General features: G+C 34.7%; 1 protein-coding gene across 5 annotated transcripts in view; it reads left to right on the plus strand.

Moving 5' to 3' along the window:
- Positions 1-7,598: 7,598 nt before the first annotated feature.
- Positions 7,599-21,944, plus strand: part of LOC144844590 (battenin-like) — a 40,756-nt gene continuing 26,410 nt past the window's right edge. Inside the window, exons 1-6 of one of the 5 annotated variants that reach the window (XM_078701569.1) lie at positions 11,847-12,440; positions 13,543-13,577; positions 18,864-18,979; positions 19,234-19,327; positions 19,940-20,112; positions 20,835-20,920. In XM_078701569.1, coding sequence (XP_078557695.1) covers positions 11,873-12,440; positions 13,543-13,577; positions 18,864-18,979; positions 19,234-19,327; positions 19,940-20,112; positions 20,835-20,920 — 1,072 coding nt within the window. In that variant the 5' untranslated portion in view covers positions 11,847-11,872. Of the gene's footprint in view, positions 7,616-9,606; positions 9,677-11,846; positions 12,441-13,542; positions 13,578-17,825; positions 17,972-18,863; positions 18,980-19,233; positions 19,328-19,939; positions 20,113-20,834; positions 20,921-21,944 lie in introns of those variants that run through there. The other 4 variants (XM_078701601.1, XM_078701592.1, XM_078701585.1 and 1 more) reach the window with 4 other exon arrangements.

Genomic DNA, 21,944 nt, shown 5'->3' on the forward strand with positions numbered 1-21,944 from the left:
ATGAAAAAAAAACAACGCTATATGGATTGACAAAAATATAAACAAAATCGAAAAACCATGTAGTCTATCAATTGGGTTGATGAACGAATTAAGATTGTGGGTATTTATGTGGGATATAATGAGAATAAATGCAGTGAATTAAACTGGGATAGTAAGGTGGCAAACTTAGAAATGCTACTCAATACATGGAAAGGAAAAACCCTTACCTTTTTTGGCAAAGTTACTATTTTAAAAAGTTTAGCTTTGTCTAAACTGACATACAATGCGTGAATAATCGAGGTACCGGACGATGTTATTTTTAAAGTAAATAAATTGATATATAACGTTTTATGGAATGGAAAGACGGAAAAAATAAAAAGAAAAACTTTAATCGGTAAAATGATTCAAGGATGCATAGGTATGCTTGATTTCGCACTACACATAAACGCTCTGAAAATGATATGGGCAAAAAAAATAATGTGTAGAAAACAAGTAAGATGGAAAATTTTACCACTATACTAGTTTAACAAATTTGAAAACGAACAACTAATTTTGAGTATGTCAAATATCAATTTTAAAAATAACATGGGTTTAGATAATATACCACCATTTTATTATAATGTTCTAACGTGTTTTGTTGAATTTAATAACATAAATAATGAAGGTACAATTAACAAGTATGAAGAAGTGATAAAGCAAAACTTATGGGGTAATAATTATATTAAATATAGAAACAAACCACTGTTCTTTAAGAACTGGATAGATGCAGGTTTTAATCAAATTGGAGATTCTTATTTTCAATCGTCTAATGAAACCTATAGAAAATACAACAACTACGTATTAAGAACAAGGCCATATACATGGCTGCAGTCACGTGCGCAAATTTGAGTTAAGTGTTTACCGACCGACCGACAGAACGAACAACCGACATAGTGAGCTGTAGAGTCGCGTTGTCACGGATAGGTGAATATGTTTCACTAACTAGAGCTATTCCAAAAGAGTGGTTAAGTATAATTAAACATAATAATATGCCAAATATGAACCAATATATGAATGTTAATCTGGAATACAATATCAACAATATTATTAAGATGACAACAAAAGATGTGATTTCTGGAAAAGAAAAGTGAAAAACGAAAAAAAGTAAGAAATAATTGAATTATAAATAATTACTAAATAGAATCGTACCTACAAATCTAAAACTGGAAACAATTGTGAAATCATTGAAGACGAAAAACATATGTTTTATTATAGTAGACATAATCACATACTGTGGAATCAAATTGACAATATATTTAAAAAGTTAGATAATTAACAGCAGTAGCTCGTTCAAAGAACTCTTGTTATAGTCTAGGACAAAAATCTGAAAAGATGCTTAGAAATCAATTTAGGGGGAGTGGAATGTTAGAGGCTGTCAACATAGCCAGATATCCTAATTAATCCCTTCTGATCACTCTAGGCCCTGTTGACACCATTTTTCCAATTTTATATAAAATGTGCATAAAATCGGATCTAAATAAGGTAGATGCACAATCTTGGTGTCTAAACACGTGTACTTCAGACAAGGAATCCATTAGGCCCTGTTAACACTTCATTTTTTGCCTCGTCTTGAATTGGCGGCCATTTTTAAAAATGGCCGCCAATTTTATATAAAATGTGCATAAAATCAGATCTAAATAAGGTAGATACACGATCTTGGTGTCTAAACACATGTACTTCAGACAAGGAATCCATTAGGCCCTGTTGACACTTCATTTTTTGACTCGTCTTGAAATGGCGGCCATTTTTAAAAATGGCCGCCAATTTTATATAAAATGTGCATAAAATCAGATCTAAATAAGGTAGATACACGATCTTGGTGTCTAAACACATGTACTTCATACAAGGAATCCATTAGGCCCTGTTGACACTTCATTTTTTGCCTTTGTATTGAAATGGCGGCCATATTTTAAAATGGCCGCCAATTTTATATGAAACGTGCATAACATTGGATCTAAATATGCAGATACATGATTTTAAAGTCTAAACTCATGTACTTCAGACAAGAAATGCCATATATTTATGATATATATTATTAGGTTAATAGTTAATTATATTTAATCCCGGCTACTATCTTCCAAAAGGACCTCCTCATAATCTAAGAAGTGCTGAAATCGGAAAATAAGCATTGCATGATTTCCATGTCTATGCGTAAGTCAAGAAATGAAGATTTCGAATAAAACACCAGGAATTATAACGCAAGAAATAAAAAAAACATTCAGTTAAAGATAACAAAATGTTTATTTTGCTTGTTATCCATTAGATTCTATATAATTACCAGTAAACTATCCCCCGCCGGACACCAACCCGGTATTTCTCAGTTTCGGGGCATTGATACAAATATAAGACAATTAGATTCTATATAATTACCAGTAAACTATCCCCCGCCGGACACCAGCCCGGTATTTCTCAGTTTCGGGGCATTGATACAAATATAAGACGATTAGATTCTATATAATTACCAGTAAACTATCCCCCGCCGGACACCAACCCGGTATTTCTCAGTTTCGGGGCATTGATACAAATATAAGACAATTAGATTCTATATAATTACCAGTAAACTATCCCCCGCCGGACACCAACCCGGTATTTCTCAGTTTCGGGGTAGTGTGAATTATTTAAACATTTTCTATGTCGGACTCGTCATCTGACGAGCAGTTCTGAGGATTTTGACAAAGGTCATTGCAGCCGCATGCTGCAGTACATCGTAGATTTCGTGATCGACAGTTACACCTTGTAGTATTGCATGATGTACATTTGCAATTTACAGTATCTGTGAAGTCACTTGGTAATGGGTCATCCATTAACAGTTGAGGCTTTAATATCCCTGTGTCTCCGTCTTTGTACCAACCTTCACCATCTGGTGAACCATATTCCGGCTGTGGAATACCAGACATGTACCAAACCTTACTTTGGAAGTGGGCCCGTTTGATGTGTTGTGCAATAGATGGTTGTGTGGGTGGAAGATTTCTGAGTTCCTTTGTACCCTTTTGAAACATTTTGAAGCGTAGATCATTAATCGATGTTTCAGTTGTTTCTGGGCAATACATTTTGCAAATGAACGCTTCAGCTTTCTTCGTAGTTTCTCCTTTAAGTATACCATGTCCAAGATCATCAAGGAGAGAACCATGTTCCAGGAACGTTTTCCATGATGTTTTTTTCCCACGGCCTAGAAACTGACTAACCGTGTCACACCCAGTTAGTGCATGATAAGCTGGTAAGTTCCTCTGTATGTTTTCAGGTAAACTGATGTCATGAACTGCAACAAAGCGCCTTCGCTGAGCAGTTCCTGTTTTAAACCAAATGTATTTGCTAAGTTGGTTAGCAAAATGCACAAGTAATACCAACACATCAGTATCTCTACAGTTTATTATAAGCCGTTCATATCCTTTCTTGCAAGCTGCGAAAGCATGTAAAATAATTCTGGTGTCTGCCTCTTCATGTGTGGACTTTAGAAATGGTTTGATCAAACTTTTTTTTATATTTATGGTTATTTATATATTTTAATTTTAAGTATATTTTTGATTATTTCTAAACAACTAAACACCAATTTTTGTGTTATATTTTATTCGGTTTTGAGTGACAACAGTTGTTGTATGTCTAGTTTGCTGCATGGTCCGAAAATATTAGTTTAGACGCCAAAATCATGTATCTAGAATATTTAGATCCGATTTTATGCATGTTTCATATAAAATTGGCGGCCATTTCAATACAAAGGCAAAAAATGAAGTGTCATCAGGGCCTAATGGATTCCCTGTCTGAAGTACATGTGTTTAGACACCAAGATTGTTTGTCTACTTTATTTAGATCTGATTTTATGCACATTTTATATAAAATTGGCGGCCATTTTTAAAAATGGCCGCCAATTCAAGACGAGGCAAAAAATGAAGTGTCAACAGGGCCTAATGGATTCCTTGTCTGAAGTACACGTGTTTAGACACCAAGATTGTGCATCTACCTTATTTAGATCCGATTTTATGCACATTTTATATAAAATTGGCGGCCATTTTGAAAAATGGCCGCCATTTCAAGACGAGGCAAAAAATTAAGTGTCAACAGGGCCTAGAGTGATCAGAAGGGATTAATTAGGATAACTGGCTATGTTGACATCCTCTAACATTCCACTCCCCCTAACTCATTTTTTCAGATTTTTTGCCTAGACTATTAGGATGTAACTGTCAAACAAAAAAATCGTTGTACTCAATTGCCGTGTACGTCATATACACAATCAAAATCCAAACTGAGCTTAAAAACCTGTATGCCAGAATTCCTGGATTTAGTTTAAATTTATTTTAAAAGATATGGACACACGTTGTAACTAAGTGGCATCCATAATTGAAGTGTATTATATATATATAATGACATGACATACATTTGTTCATTTCATTTGTTGTTGTTGGAGTCTTCTTAAGCTTTCGCTTTTGTGACCATCAAATCTTCTTATTGTTTGTTGGGCTCTCTCTGGTGGTAGTCTCTTTCTAGTTGTGTTTTTAAACTCATTAATTGACTTATGTAACCCTTCTTGTTCGAAAATACTAATAAAAACTTGGATTCCAAATAAATTTGTATTATTCCGGAGTTTATTCCAATTGAAGTTTAATTTAATCTGAAACTAAAAGAGAAAATACATACATGTATTATAACATAACTAACATACATAAATCGATTAAAACAATACAATATAATATGTGTAATTCCTATTAAAACAGGTAACTCTTGATCTCTAATTAATCCAAAATTGTCTTCATAATCAATAACATCGTAACAACACATAAATGCTATAGCAATAGTAATTAAGTGAAAATTCAATATAAAACACGCTAATGCTTCATCACTTTATACATTCACTAAGCCTAACATATTCCTTGGAATATCTTTAATACAAACGTATCCTTTAACATACTAGATCAAGAGTGTAATAAAAGTTCTAACAAGTGTGCTAATACCCCTATGAATCATCATTCGTTCAGCCAATTCAGCGAACATATGTGACCTCGACGGTGATTAGGAATGCTAGCATAGGGTCTAATTACACTTAAAAGTTCACCCTGTTAATATATTGGACTATTTGATTGTAAGACAACAATCATATACACATATCATAATTAATCAAGCAAGTAGCTTCATTCTAGAAATAAAAATTAAAAACGAGTTCAAATATAAAGTTAACTATACTACAATAACAACAAAGATTAATACAATTCTAAACATTCTAATAAAACTAATAATACATGAATTAGTCCTATCATCGATTCAATATCGGTCGTCATAATCAAGACGTTCGTTTCTTGATCACTCATCAATAAATAATTACTAATGGCCTAAAATAGTATAAGGATTGATCATCGTAAAAAGGCGATAGCCTTTCGTCTAAAGCATCGGCTTCTAATAATTAATAAAATTCGATGTATCACTACTAAAATAATAATATTAACAATATAAGTACACTTTAATTAATACACTGATATTCAGGTACAAACTCGCTAAAACAGTTTGGGACCTTACTTTAATGTGTACAAGTAGCCTATAATGCATATCCTTGGTACGTTAGTGTCTTTATACACACTGTACTATCATAAACAAAAAAGAAGTCACTAGTCTATTAAATCTATCCTATAAAACTTATTAAATATATAAAAAAACCAATTAAAGGTAATTAATACAAAACAATTGCTTACCTAAAAGAGCCAGTCGTACGGGCCAGATAGAAACTTTAAAAAACAGGTTGTTAATATGGTCGGAGCACTGTTACACTTTATATGTCTTGGTTTTATCTGTGTGCATCAGGAGAATGGAATGTGGGGCTAAGCTTATCTGACAACTTTTGGTAATGTATGTCTTCTTTAATTACAAACATTGCAAGAGGGCTCTCTATATTATGGTTCCCTGTCATTTGTGATTTTGCACTGGGTTACACCTAGAACTTACTACAAAAGTAAATTGTTCCATTTTTCGACAATGAAATATGAGAAAAACTTTTTCTGTGCATTGTCCTAGTGTGTTGAAGTTATGACATCGTGTTCTATGTTCTTTATTAAAATGTAAAGTAATCATTTGGATTTAAATTGGTGTTTTTTTGTCTTGTGTGGGTTCGTCCCACCTTTATTATCATACTCTGTTATAAATATTAGTTACTCTCCGTTGAACACGTTCTAAATTGTCACTATCTTTTTTATTGTGAGGAAGGCAGGCTGGTGAGCAGTATTCAATTGTTGGTCTGATGAGTGCTTTATAGAGAATCTTCAGAGTTTGATGACACCAATCTTGAAGTTGGTTTTCTTAATGACATTTGCAGACTGCAAAGCTTGTCGTCTACAATTACACCAAGATCCATTATTTCTGTTAATTCTTCAAGCAAGATTTTCTCGTTCAGATGACCCATGTAATAGTTTGTTGAATCAGAATTTCTTCCAAAATGAATGATCTTACATTTAGCAAGATTGAATGGTAATTGCCAGTCCTGGGACCATTTAGGCACTAGATGATTTCGATCCAAGTCGGCCCTAAACCGTCTCGGCCAAAGTAAAGTCGGCCCAAGTCAAGTCGGCCCCAGGTCAACTCGGCCTCAAGTCAACTCGGCCTCAAGTCAACTCGGCCTCAAGTCAACTCGGCCTCAAGTCAACTCGGCCTCACGTCAACTCGGCCAAAAAATAATCGGTCAACTCGGCCCCGTTAAAGTATGGAACGCAAAAAGTGCAAATGAAGGGGTTTGATAAAATATTATTTCTTCACATTTTTGATTGATTAATAAGCATTCATACTATTATTAATGATTATAATGAACATTTGGATAATAATAGGAACACATTGTAGGCCCAATAATGATGATGCACGTACGTGGGCGCGTATGTTCGTTTGTGCGTCAAAATTCAATAAACATGTCCGATATGCGAGGACATTTATTAGGTGTAATAAGATTGTTTGGTTGAATCATTGAGGTATAAAATAATGTTAACTCCATTGTTGAATCACGCGTAGATTTCTTCAGTGTATGCATTTGATTAGGCGACAACATATGAAACCAATTCGTAGCTGCGCCTCCCTGCGCCTTTGGCAGCTATTTCGATATCTACAACTGCTACGTGTTTTCGCTGGGGATTCCCCTTTTTTAAAAACGCAAATCATGGACAAAAACGATATGTACGATCATTTTTTCTATGGCCAAATGGTGGAACGTAGGCCTACGTCTTCGATTTACTAAAATGCGGTAGGCCTACCTGCACGAGTTTTTGTAACACGCTATTCATATCGGCAATGAGGTCATTTTTTTAAAGCGTGGATAGTAATAATCATAATAATATTAAGCACTTTTTGCGTTCCATACTTTATTGTGGCCGAGTTGACCGATTAGTTTTTGGCCGAGTTGACGTGAGGCCGAGTTGACTTGAGGCCGAGTTGACTTGAGGCCGAGTTGACTTGGGGCCGACTTGAACTTGGGCCGACTTGACTTTGGCCGAGACGGTTTGGGGCCGACTTGACCTGCACCCCACTAGATCAATATCCTTTTGGAAGTTTTCAGCATCTGCGGGGTTGTTTACAGTCCTATACATTTTTGTATCGTCAGTGAAGATTAATATGTAGGATGTGACAGTTTTTGGTAGGTATGGTAATTGATTAAAATAAAGTGCTACACAGAATGCTTCCCTGGGTAACTCCACTTGTAACTTTGGTCCATTCTGAGTTTTGTCCACCAATTGTTACCTTTTGCTTTCGATTTGAGAGAGTGATCCAGGCCAAAATCTGACCAGATATTCCGTATATTCATTCCTTCCTTCATTCCTATAATGTGGAACACTATCAAACGCACTCTTAAAGTTCATATACAGACAGTCTATGGCATTACCATCATCTAGTAGTTGGCACCAGTGGTCCATTACATGAAGTAACTGAGTTGTACATGATCGACCTCTTCTAAATCCATGTTGCTCTGTGCAGAATAGTGAATTAGATTCATTATGTCTTGCATAATTTCTTCCTTAAAACAAAGGTTTCCATTGCACAGTGTAGAAGGCTTATTGGGCGGTTGTTTAACGGATTACTCTTGCGAGATGTTAGCTTCTTTCCAGCGCTATTCGCCACAATTGTTTCGTTCATTAATTTGCTGAACATATGTTTCAGGATCGGACTTATCTGACTGCTTAGCTCCTTTAGGACACGATGGTGAATTCCATCTTGTTCAGCTGATTTTGATATGTCCAAACCGTTCAAATACTGCAATTCAAGAATAGGAATAGATGACACATCTTCCTCTGTAAATACAGAAGCGAAGGAGTTATTAAATAAATTATGTTTGCTCGTTCTTTATCATCTATAACAATATTAATATGCTCATCTCTTAAACTTGAGATACCACAATGGTTCTTTGGTTTACTATTCACATGCTTACAGAAACTTGTTGGGTTTTCGATCCTGTAAACCTCTATTCCTTTTGTTAAAATACATTTGGTAACCATCAATAGCAAATTCTGGATCTTGTATATCATATCTAATGTTCTTTGAGTAAACCTCATTAAAGAGAATGAAATCAGGACTTGCATAGTCTATCCTGACCTTCAATTCGTCGCGTTTATTTAATTATAAGAGACTATCACAGTATATATGATCTGAAGCCCATCTTCATTAGTATTGTTATTATTCTGCTGCATCTCCTCAATGTCCTCCTCCTCTTCATCCTCATTCAATTGTATCTATGTTCTCATCATTAATTTTGATCAGTCATATGCTTAATCTCTTTGGTAGCTTTGTAAACTGTAACTTCTGCATGTTTCTGATCTCTGTTTATAATAAGATCATTATTTTCTCATCAACACCACTACTCACATCATTTCTCTGCATATATGATTTTGTACATTGATTAAATTATACGTCACACATCGCTAATGTCTTGACACTTTTGGTGAAACCAGCTTGAACAAAGCGTCGTCGTCGTTAACGACATTATTTTTCAGGAGAAACAGTTGCTATTATCGTTAGAAGCAGCGAGGCTTGATGTATTACTTCTTCTAAGTTAAGGCATATAGCTAAGTGTTGGGAAAAAATCAAGCAAGTAGAATACACTAGATTAAATGTTACTATGCAGAACAATGATGACAGCAACTATTGGAAGATATGAAGACTTGAGTCACAAATGCATGAAGACTACAGCTATCATGTACTTCTATTTTCTTCTATTAAGTGGAGGCGTATTTTAGAAAGTGAGGAAAACAAACTAAAAAAAGTGATTCTCCATGAAGAGGGAACCAACAAGATGGCGGCTGCAATAGACCAATATGCCATACGCAGTAAGCACTGCTATATGCCTGTGTTGAGAATATCGGCGTGAGAACGATGCGCAACGCAGATATAAATAATGTTTTTGAACACATTTACGGCCGCCATCTTGTTGGTTCCCTCTCCTGTTGGAATCACTTTTCAGTGTGGAGTACGCCCTCTAGCCTTCGGCTTATTACATCTCGCTGGAATCACTTTTCAGTGTGGAGTACGCCCTCTAGCCTTCGGCTTTTCATCTCACTTCTACTGGGGGATTACCCCACCAACACACATCATGTCATGACGTAATGAGAGAGGCGAGGAACATAATTAATAGAGAAGCGAAAAGGATTTTTGTCAAGAAGAGTAAACATTTTGTATGTGTTAAGGTTACGCAGGCCGGTAGTAGGTATAATATTATCTAGCCCCGCCGGCCTAGATAGAGGCCTAGTTTAGCTACCTAGCTAGGTAGGGCTAGGGTAATAGGCCTACTAGAGTAGTTAGCTAGCTAGGCCTCTACTCTAGGCTAGTCTAGCCAGGCCTAGGCCCTAGGTGTTAAAATGTGCTCTCATTATACAATAAATGTTTTCAATAGCCTACTGGTCATTCACCTATAGACAAGTGAAAGTTCCTGTTCTAAGAAATAGATGATATACCGGAACTGTCCCCAGACCACAAAGCAATCCATCATTGCTTTGCTCACTCCTTAAGATGATAACATTCTTCTATGTGAATCACTCTTCCATATTTATTCCTACTGTGTAGATGTGTACTTTGTATAGTTTATTACAATAAAGTTATTATAGTTCTAGATAGAACATTTGTATCTGCGTCAAATACTGTTATCGATATGGCTCACAATCCTACAACCTTAACAGGTTATGGGCCCAGTAAACGGCTTTTATTTAATGGAGACGAAACTAAGTACGAGTTGTGGGAAGTAAAGTTTCTAGGACATATGCACATACAAAAATTAAGTAAAATTATTGTACCGGAGGAGGTGGAGTAGCCGCTCCCGATGAGGCGAAGAATACTAATGCGTTCGCCGAACTTGTGCAGTACCTGGACGATAGAAGTCTATCTTTGATAATGAGAGATGCAAAGAACGATGGAAGAAAGGCTTTAGGAATCCTGCGGGAACATTATTTGGGAAAAAGTAAGCCAAGAATTATATCACTATATACTGAATGAATATACCTTTGAATGCAGAAGTAAACAGGATCGAGGAAGGTGGTGTAAAGTTTGCAAGAATAAAACGCATGACACCAAGTTTTGCAGGAAGAAAAGTAACGTCACTGCGGCAAAATCAGTGCAGCTGGAAAAGGAGGAAACTGATGGAGTTGAATTTGCATTCAAAGCAAGTATTAATAGTAATTTATGTAATGGTAATTTATTAGTAGATTGCGGGGCAACATCCCATATTATAAATGATAAATCAAAATTCATAAACCTTGATAAGAGCTTCAATCCAGATACCCATTTCATAGAATTGGCTAATGGCACTAAAACAAATGGGGTAGTCATTGGTAAGGGAGATGCTAATGTTCTAATATATGATGTAAATGGCAATCGCCACAAAATCACTCTTGAAAATGCTTTATATGTTCCCTCATATAAACAAGATATTTTGTCAGTTCAGGCTGCGGCCAGTAAGGGAGCACAAATTAATTTTGAAAAATATTCAACCCAACTTAAGGCTCCTAATGGCTCTATTTTCAATATTGTAAAGGAAAATAGATTATATTATTTAAATACTTGTAATGATGATTCAGTTAATATGACTTGTGACCTACAAGGTTGGCACAATGTTTTAGGGCACTGTAATTATGATGATATATTGAAACTACCTAATGTAGTAGATGGTATGAACATACAGGGAAGATGTGATAAACCCAAAATTTGTGATATATGCACTATTAGTAAAATGACGCAAACTAGAAATAGAAAGCCTGATGTCCGTGCAACCAAACTCTTAGAGTTGGTCCACACCGATCTGGCTGGACCAATTGACCCAGTCTCTAGAGAGGGATTTAAGTATGCCATATCATTCACAGATGATTATTCAGGAGCTGTGTTTGTATACTTCTTGAAAAATAAAAGTGACACTATATCTGCCACAGAAAGGTTTCTGGCAGACTCTTCCCCACTGGGAAATGTAAAGTGTATTAGATCAGACAATGGTTCTGAGTTCACTTCAAAGGAGTTTAACTTACTCCTTACAAAGAATCGTATAAGACACGATACTTCTGCACCCTACTCCCCTCACCAAAATGGGACTGCCGAACGAAACTGGCGAACATTATTTGAGATGGGTAGATGTTTGATTGCACAGTCAAATTTAGGCAAAGATTTTTGGCCATATGCAATTCTAACTGCGGCATATATACGTAATCGATGTTTTAACAATCGTGTGCAACAAACTCCATATTTTATGATGACGGATCGAAAACCCAATTTGTCCAACATGGGAGTATTTGGATCTGAATGTTATGCATACAAGCAAGACAAAAGTAAATTAGATAATCGTTGTATTAAGGGTATATTTGTTGGATATGATAAGTACAGCCCGGCATATTTAGTATATTTGCCTGAGAGTGGAAAGGTAATGAAATATAGAATTGTTAAATTTAACACAAATAAGAGTGTTGAGCAACAGATCCAAACACAAACCGATGATGATGATTACATTCCATTAGATTCCAATAAGGGTAAAAGTGATAATTCATCTGATATTGATAGGATACAGGAGACTGCTGATCCATCCAATCTAGAACCCCAGCCTGAGGACCAAAGGGTAATTAATGAATCGGGTAACGAAAATGTAAGGTATCCAAGGCGGGAGAGAAAACCTCCAGTGTATCTTGAGGACTATGCTACCGATTTAGAGGACAATAATGACCAATTATTATCCAGTATTGATTATTGCTACAAAATTTCAGAGTTTCCTCAAACTTTTAGGGAAGCTATTAATTCACCAGAGTCCAAGTATTGGCAAACTGCAATGGCAGACGAAATGAAATCCCTTAAGGAAAATAACACATTCACTTTAACTACCCTACCCACAGGTATGAATTCAGTGGGAGGACGATGGGTGTACACTACTAAAGAAACTGCCGATGGTTCAAAGAACTATAAGGCAAGATATGTTGCAAAAGGGTATAGCCAAATAAAAGGTGTAGATTATAATGAAACATTTGCTCCAACTGCCAGTATGACATCCGTACGTATTTTGATGCAAATTGCAGCACAACATGATCTGATTTTACATCAGATGGATGTGAAAACTGCTTATCTAATGCTCCAATTGACTGTGAAATTTATATGGAGCAAGCAGAGGGTTTTGAAGTCCCTACAAATTCTAACAAAAAGTTAGTATACAAATTAAATAAATCATTGTATGTATGGTTTGAAACAATCTGGCAGAAATTGGAACAATGTATTGCATACCTTTCTATGTGAAAATAATTTTGTACAAAACCCTGTTGATCACTGTGTATACACTAAATATGTAGAAAATGAGATGATTGTACTACTCATATGGGTTGATGATTTAATTATTGCGACAAGTAATGAGTCCATGATGACAAAAGTTAAAGAAATTTTAAAAACTAAATTCCATATGAAAGATCTTGGTAAACTTTCATATTTTCTTGGTATTGATTTTAAACAATCCAAAGGTTACGTAAAAATGAATCAAAGTCGATATATAGCAAAAATGCTAGACAAATTTGGAATGACCGATTGTAAACCAAGGTCTACTCCATGTGAACAGAAACTAGAATGTAATAGCCAGGAGGCCATTGACCCTACAAAATATCGTGAAGTTGTAGGTAGTTTAATTTATGCTATGACATGTACCAGGCCAGATATAGGCTGTTGTCACAATATTTGTCAAATCCCAAAATTGAACACTGGGTGGCAGCTAAACATGTGTTAAGATATCTCAAAGGTACAATTAATCATGAGTTGTGTTACAGTAAGTGCTCTGAAAATTTAAGATTGATGGCTTATAGTGATGCTGATTGGGCATCATCCCCAGAGGACAGATGTAGTACTACAGGCTATTGTTTTAGTTTAAATAATTGTGGTCCACTTATTTCCTGGAAATCAAAGAAGCAAACCACAGTAGCACTGTCATCATGTGAATCTGAATACATGGCACTAGCTGCAACAACTCAGGAATGTTTGTATCTTATACAACTATTAGATGGAATTGTTAGTGGATATCAATATAGGCCTATTCAAATTTTTCAAATAATAATTTTTTTTTTTCAGATAATCAAGGCACAATTGCCCTAACTAAAAACCCAGTAAGTCGACAAAGGTCCAAGCACATTGACATCCGATATCACTTCATACGAAATGTATTAAACGATGGTAAAATAAATGTTGTTTACTGTCCAACAGCTGAAATGGTTGCTGATATTATGACTAAGCCAGTAACAAAATTTATTAAGTAAATTTAAGAATTTTATTTTTGGACAATGATGTGTTGCGATACACACGTTACACAATGTAATAATGTAATACATTTTATAAAATTAATATGGTAAATTAGAGTAACATTTTTATACTTTTATAATTTGATGAATATGCATGTTGTATTATATTTGATTTTTAATATTATTAGTATTACTGTAAAATAAAAAAAAATGAGAACAAGTGGGAGTGTTAAAATGTGCTCTCATTATACAATAAATGTTTTCAATAGCCTACTGGTTATTCACCTATAGATAAGTGAAAGTTCCTGTTCTAAGAAATAGATGATATACCAGAACTGTCTGGTCAGTTGGCTGCCAGAGGCGCTTGACAGTGTTACTCCCATTCTGCTTTTAAAATCTTGCTTTTTGGGTTTTAAGTACACATTTTGAGAGTGATTTTACTACCAATATTGTTATCAGCACTTGCAACTATTGTATTGTATATTCTTTTTTCTTATTTTTATCAGCTAAACTGGATTTAGAAAAGATTTTTTATAGCTTATAGCTAGGCCCTATCTAGCTGTGTGCATGCTATTGTCTTAGCAGTGTTCAGTGAAGCAAAGCCTATTGTTGCCTAAGAACTTTGGGACAGCATAGCACAGAAGATTTGTTTACAGGGCCTAGAGTCGGTGTATGTGAGATATTATTATTATAATCTACCATTGCTGCGAGTAAACTATGTTGACCTATAACTATAGCTACTCAAAGCTACTTAACCTGAGACAATATGCTGGAAAAATTACTACTGCGGTTGGAAGTGTTTTGAAAGACTTGGGAATTTTCCATTATAGAGGTACCCGTGGTGGACGCAAGTCAAAATTTCACACAAAGAGTAATAAAGATATAGATTCTAAAAACCTTTCAAACATAAACAAGAAAGTACAAGAAGCAGTTAGGAAACAAAAGCCTGCAAAATATTTTCATTGGCGAGCAGGACAGATTAATGTTAATACCTGCTCAGATGACTTCTTACTACATGAAACCCTCATTCAAATTAAAGCAGCAAACCTTGACATCGTGTGTATGCAGGAAGTGAGACGGATTGGTACCGGTGCAATCTCACATGAGGGCTACAATGTATACTGGACTGGACTGAAAATCAAAAAGATGTATGGAGTTGCTATTGCCATCAAACAGTCACCCCATATCAAAGTGTCTAATGTTTATAATGTATATGAACGTCTAATGGCAATAGACGTCACAATAAAAAATTGTAAATTAAGAATTGTGTCTGCGTACTCTCCTACGGAATCCGGTTCAGAATCATCAAAGGATATTTTCTATGCAAAACTATCCAAAGTAACAAGAGTTGAGAACAACACAAAACTCTTACTGATGGGAGACTTTAATGCAACATCAACAATAACAACCAGAAAATCACTCTTTGATGGAAACCTACATAGATTTCAAGACACAGATGACATTAGTAACGACAATGGCACAAGACTCATCAACTACTGCTCTGACTTCAAGCTATGCATACTGAACACCTGGTTTGACCATTCAAACGTTCATCGGATCACTTGGCATAGCAACGATGGTGTTACAAAGAAAACACTAGATTACAACATATGTGATCACTGGTTGAGGAAGTATGTTACTGACACAAGAGTCTATAACAACTATTATCTTTCGTCTGATCATAGAATCCTTGTGAGTAATATGACAACACCAGCCAACAAAGCAGCCAGGTGGAAGAAGCATAAAAAGAAAAAACAGAGCAAAAGAGCCAACATGAGTAAACTTAAAGATCGAGAAGTAAGAAATAATGTTAAAACAAAGATAGAAGAAGAAATTAATAAAATTAATAAAATTACTTCTCCTGAAAAGACAACAACCACTACATCAACTGAGCGCTATACAACACTTATGACAGTGCTAAATAAGGCAGTTGAAGAAGTCCCGAAGAAAACAAGAAACCAAAATGCTCATCCCTGGGATGGTGATGAAAGACTACAACAGCTTATAAAAGAAAGAAAGAATATTAACAAAAGCACAGTTACCTACAAAGAAGAGGAGATCAAGGCTATGCAGAAAGCAATTAAGATAAGGGTTAAGGAACTACGGAATGAATATTTGTATGAAGAAGCAAGCAAGTTAAATGAAGCCCACCAAAATAGAAAAATATTTGATTTATGGAGAAAAGCTAAGGAGCACGGTGATGTTATAAGAAAAGCACCAAAGCCTATAAAATGTCCTGGATTACGTGAACACTTTAAAGATCACTTTAATCCAGACCAATCTAGCCTTAAAATCCCAGATGAAATTAGCACACCTCCAGAATATATTATCAACCTGAGACAACCAGAATTTGAGATAGACAATGAACCTCCGTCCAAGAAAGAAATTATTGATGCAATCGGACATCTAAAAGGTCGCAAAGCTACCCTAGATGTCGCTTCTGAAATGTTGCAAGTCGCCACAGAGAACCCAGTATTCGTCGACCATGTACATAGACTGTTTGAGGAAATTTGGAGAACGAAAGAAGTACCAAGTGATTGGGGACTGTCCAAATTAACAACCATTTGGAAAAAAAAAGGCAGTCCACTTGATCCATCAATGTATAGAGGAATATCGATTGGGTCTACATTTTCAAAGATACTTATGGTTATCATTCTTTCACGTTTTTCCATCTTTTATGAAAGTCAACTTCTACGCACACAGTTTGGATTCAGGTCCAACAGAGGGTGCAATGATGCTATATATGTAATCAAGCAGATCCAGGAAATTGCGTATCGCTCAAATCGCAAACTCTATACATGCTTCATTGATTTAACAGCAGCATTCGACCATGTGAATCGTAATCTTCTTTTCCTAAGCGTTCGTAATAGGTTTCACTTAAACCAGTCTACTACTATGATTGACATTATACAATCACTGTACAGCTCAACGAAAGCATACCTTGCTGACGACGATCCGAGTGATGATAAGTTCGAAACATCTTCTGGGGTGCGACAGGGTGGTATTGAGAGTACCAGCATGTTTAACCAATATTTTGATTACGTTATTAGAGTGTTCAAACAACGCTGTAAAGATGCTAGTTTGGATGGCCTAATGATACAATACCTAATTCCTATTGAAGCTACAAATCGTGCTCAAAGACGTAAAGCACCATCAAGGGGCATCTATGACGACTTTGAAAGTGGCTATGCTGATGACTTTGCTGTAAGCTCCTGGTCACAAGAAGAACTGCAAACCATTGTGAACATCTTGAATAAAGTTTGTCTGGAATTTGGTCTAAGAATTAGTGCCCCCAAAACAGAAACCATTATATGGAACTGGAAAGAGGAAGTTGAAGAATACCCAAGATGCATCATACAAATTGGCGGCGTACACATTAACAACGTAACACACTTTAGATACCTTGGTGTATGGGCTACCTACAATGATGTTCATATTGGAGATCAAGAAGTAAAATACAGAATCAATTCAGCCAAAGGAGCATTTGCAGAGAATAGAGCATTGCTTACCAACAGAACGATCCACTTACAAACAAGAATGATGTTTCTTAATGGTCTAGTTAGGAGTAGACTCACCTATGGTTGCCATGCTTGGAGGGCAACAGGAAGTGAAATGTCCAAACTTAGCACAACATACAAAACCTTCCTAAGAAGAATGCTAGTGAATGGCTTTCAAAGAGTCTGCCCACCAAACCATGTAGACATATCCTCAGATGAAGAAACAGATGAAAACTATATAGACTGGCGTTACGTTATTGATAATGACGATCTCTACAAAATTACTGGCTGTCAACCGCTAGAAGAATATGTCTACAAGCAACAATTCAACTGGATCGGACATGTAATTAGAAAAGAAAATGAAGATCCTACAAAAATTCTTACTTTTCACACAACCCAAAGTAAACGAAGAGGTCGGAAGATACCATCAATACTTGATAGAGTTGTACAACAAAGTCAACTTACTAGATGCAACTTCATTAGAGCCTGCTTCAACAGAAATTTATAATTCCCAGCAATGTTTTAACTGTATATATGAACTGTTTATAAGTTGTTTTGTGACTGTGTAATTTGGTAGTAGTCACTCTCATACTGTAGGCCTACATTTAAAAGTAACACATCCAAATGCCAACTTTAAGTCAATGGCTACCAGATGTCTCTGTGAGACGGTTATTTGAACCAGTACCAGTACCAGTACCAGTCCCCAGACCACAAAGCAATCCATCATTGCTTTGCTCACTCCTTAAAATGATAACATTCTTCTATGTGAATCACTCTTCCATATTTATTCCTACTGTGTAGATGTGTACTTTGTATAGTTTATTACAATAAAGTTATTATAGTTCTAGATAGAACATTTGTATCTGCGTCAAATACTGTTATCGATATGGCTCACAATCCTACAACCTTAACACTAGGCATTATTCTAATCTATGCTCTAGGGGCCTATATTGTATTGGCTTATTTAAGCAGGTAACAGAATGAGTTGCATCAGATATCAGCCGGGTGTGTGACCGAAACGGCTGCTAACATTTTGTTGTGGGGCGCCAATACAATAACAGCTAATTTTAATTAGGGCCTAGCCTAGCTGTTATTATTATTAAAATAACCAACAGGGTACCAGTCGGTGATTAGACTCCGATAAACAACAACGTATGAATATCCAGGTGTACTATTAGTGTAATTGTTCACATACTTTTGTTACGCAATTACAGCGTAAGTTAATGATTTTCCTTAGTAAATTCCTTATGAAAAATAAAATATGTATCAAAGTTACTAATTTCTGGCCAAGATGCAACTACATGTGCCATTTATTATTATTCTGAATTTTATGTGCAAGAGTACCATTTCCGATCATCTACAGTAGGTCAGCAAAAATCGAACCAATAACAATAAACATTATCATTATGTTAAAGACCCATTCTCTACGTTTTTAGATCTAATTTAAGGTCACAAGCTACATTTAATGTACAAATAAATACTACTGTATATGCCGGTCCTACAGCAATAACTTTTTCATCTTTAAAAAGGTTAAAAATGTGAAAAAGATTCTAATATTAAGCGGCCCGCTATAAATCCTAACATGCATTGCTTGCTGATTGATATTTTCATTTTTCTTCTGTGATTAAACTTGTTATTTTTATTTTCAAATACATAGTGTATTATGGATCGTGGTGATGCAGTAAATTCAAACAATGGTTCTTGTTTGCCAAATGACAATGCAGCTATATTAATCAAGCAACCTAAAACCAAGCGCGATGTTGTTGCTTTTTTGTGAGTATGGCTGTGATAATAAAATACACTAGAGGACTTACATTATACGTACAGTATGGGACCAAAAATTCTATGTCAAACAATGAATCCTATGTATAAACTATAAATAATATGTTTTTTTTTTAATTGACAATAACAAATTGAAATTTTTGGATAAAAACCATGAAAGTAGATTTACTTTTTGTGTTTTTGTTATTAATGTTTTATAAATATAAAGTAAGGAATAATATAATATGTGTATTTCTTTTTTTTAGCTTACTTGGTTTATGTAATAATTTCTGTTATGGTATAATGTTGTCTGCTGCTTTTGATATACTCTCGGAGTTCGATAAAAAGTACACAACAACTGTAAGTTGTTTTTTTTTGTAATTGATTTCCACACATTATTCATAAACATCATAAATTAGAGAGATGGTGGGCAAATACTGCCCAGTTCAAGGAACTTTGAGCTTACCCACCAGAAATAGATACAAACATAATCTATAATGATGAGTAAGATACTACATTAGTATGGTCAAAAGACCACAAAAAAAAAACAAATATGTACATAAAAACTTCCATTATAAAATATTTAAGTACAATTCAAATCATTAAAATACACAAAAAACAAGAAAAAAATAAAGCTAAGACTAAATTAATTATGTAGATAATAATTAATAATATGTATTCAAATTGGAGACTGTAAATTTACTTTACGTGTGAAATAACACTCCAGAGTTTAGGTCCAACAGAGTTGGACAGAGTTAAATAGCAACTTATCCCCAACAATATTTATTTCTTTTTCTTTCTTTCAATTTTAGCAAGCATTCAATTAATTATCAAGTGTTCTGCATATTTTCAATTTAATTTACATATTTAAAAACAAAAGTTTATTTTCTTCATTGTTGCCATGTGCTGCAAACATATTTCTTACTGTTTACATGTCTGACATTTCCTTTATCAAAAACTGTTTCCTTTCAGATTTCACCCGTTTTGACAACGGAATCATTGTACACAAACATCACGACCTCTGAACCCTTGAACTATAAAGATTGTAACAAAATATCTACAGGAGCTGTACTTCTTGCTGACATATTTCCATCACTTTTCGCCAAGACAACCATCCCATTGTATTTTGAATATGTGTCTTACAAGTAAGAAAACCATAACATTACATAACTGACTCTACCAAATCTGGATAAGCCTGGCCTGGCTGTGTGAATTTGTTTCCATATGTAGACAATGCAATATCTGTTATGTTAGTTATGGTGGTAGATCAAGTCTTGAGGAAGGATGTGCATAGTATTCAAAAAGACTTGTGTGTACTTGTAAGATTGTCTGGATTTGTCTACATATGTGCACAATTCATTCACGTATGATGTAATTCACAGGTTATTATGTTATGCGCAATTTGAATAATTTGCACAATTTGCGCAATTTGAAATTGTCCAAGGAAACAATTTTAATAAAAATACTCAATTGTTAATTGCACAGAAAATTAGTATTTTTTTTTAATTGATAAAACTAAAGCTCGATAACCATACTATTTTTTTAAAAGTTAAGACGGCAAAAACTTTAAGAGAAATAGCGATCCTCTCTTTGCCGCGTGGATGGGCGTCGAGCTAACATTAGTAAGGAGTGCCGATGAGTTTTTTAGGCCTACGCCTACTATATTTTGTGTTTTTTTTTTGGCAAATTGCACATAAAAATGATACTATCATACATTTTTTTTAAATACGGCATTTCTACATTTAAAATAAACTTAATTATGTATTATATATTTAATATATATTGTATATTATATGTAATATTGACCCATAACATTGTCTGTATTTTTAGTTTTACCATCTTCATTGAATATGTTTGTTTTGTTTAGTTTAATGATCAGCATAAGTATAAGTTTGGGTGCAGTGAGTCTACTTATTGTTTCATATTCCAACACATTGGCACTTAGTTTAATTGGTAAGTGTGAACATCTTTATGTTCTTTCTGATAATGATAATTGCACACTGCAATTACTTCATTCAGTCTACAGCATTTCATGTTGATAAAAATACTGTACAGTATTCACTATTTATTTAGAATAGAATTTATATAAAGTAATAGTACAGTGATATCAAAATGGTTCTAAAAGCACTAGGAAAGATACCTACCTCATTGCGGTTTTAAAGGCCAGGTGCGGGCAAAAAATGTCTATTAATCATACATTCCAATAATTATCGATCTATAGTTTCCCCTATGTTTCATAATTTTTGGGATTTTATTTGTGTTACACGAGCTTGTTGAAAATAAGCACTTTCGTATCAGTGGGGGGATAGTTCAAATTACACAGTAAAATCTCAATTCTTTTGTACACAAATTGAGAGAGAGAGGCATTTTAAAAAGCTATGAAAAATAAACGGTGTGGTAAAAAATGTTACCAGATGACTAAATATAGGTAATATAACTTGAATATTACATTTATGGTATTTTTATTCAACTTCAGATTTTTATTTTCATGCTATAGCAAAAATTATCCACCATCTTTTTTCACCTTCTAGGGAGTCACCAGACATGTTATTACATTAGGTTAACTACCTAACTACTGAAAAAAGTCTTCCTGGTTTTTATGGAAGAATTTTGCCAAATTTTGTATTTGACCATATTAAGAGAAATTCATGTTTTTTCATCTTGATTTCTGTTACAAATATTTGATTTATGTACAATTAACCAAATATTATATTTAAAATTCATGCCTGTACCTGAGCTTTAATATAGTTTTTCCAGTACATTTCTGGTCATTATACCCCATGTTATTAAAAAAAATTGTTTAGCAAACAAATATATAATGCTCTCTCATATAATTTTTATTTGTTTATTAGTTTATTTGTTTGTTCGTTCCTTTAAAAAAGTGGCACTCACTAAAATAAAAACTTCAACAGTATAAACAATAAAAGTAAATATATAAAGACTAGCCATTAGCCTCCACTGATTGTGAAGGCATTTT

Source organism: Antedon bifida, chromosome 1 (genome assembly GCF_963402885.1).
Source record: "Antedon bifida chromosome 1, ecAntBifi1.1, whole genome shotgun sequence".
NCBI classification, from domain to species: Eukaryota; Metazoa; Echinodermata; class Crinoidea; order Comatulida; family Antedonidae; genus Antedon; species Antedon bifida.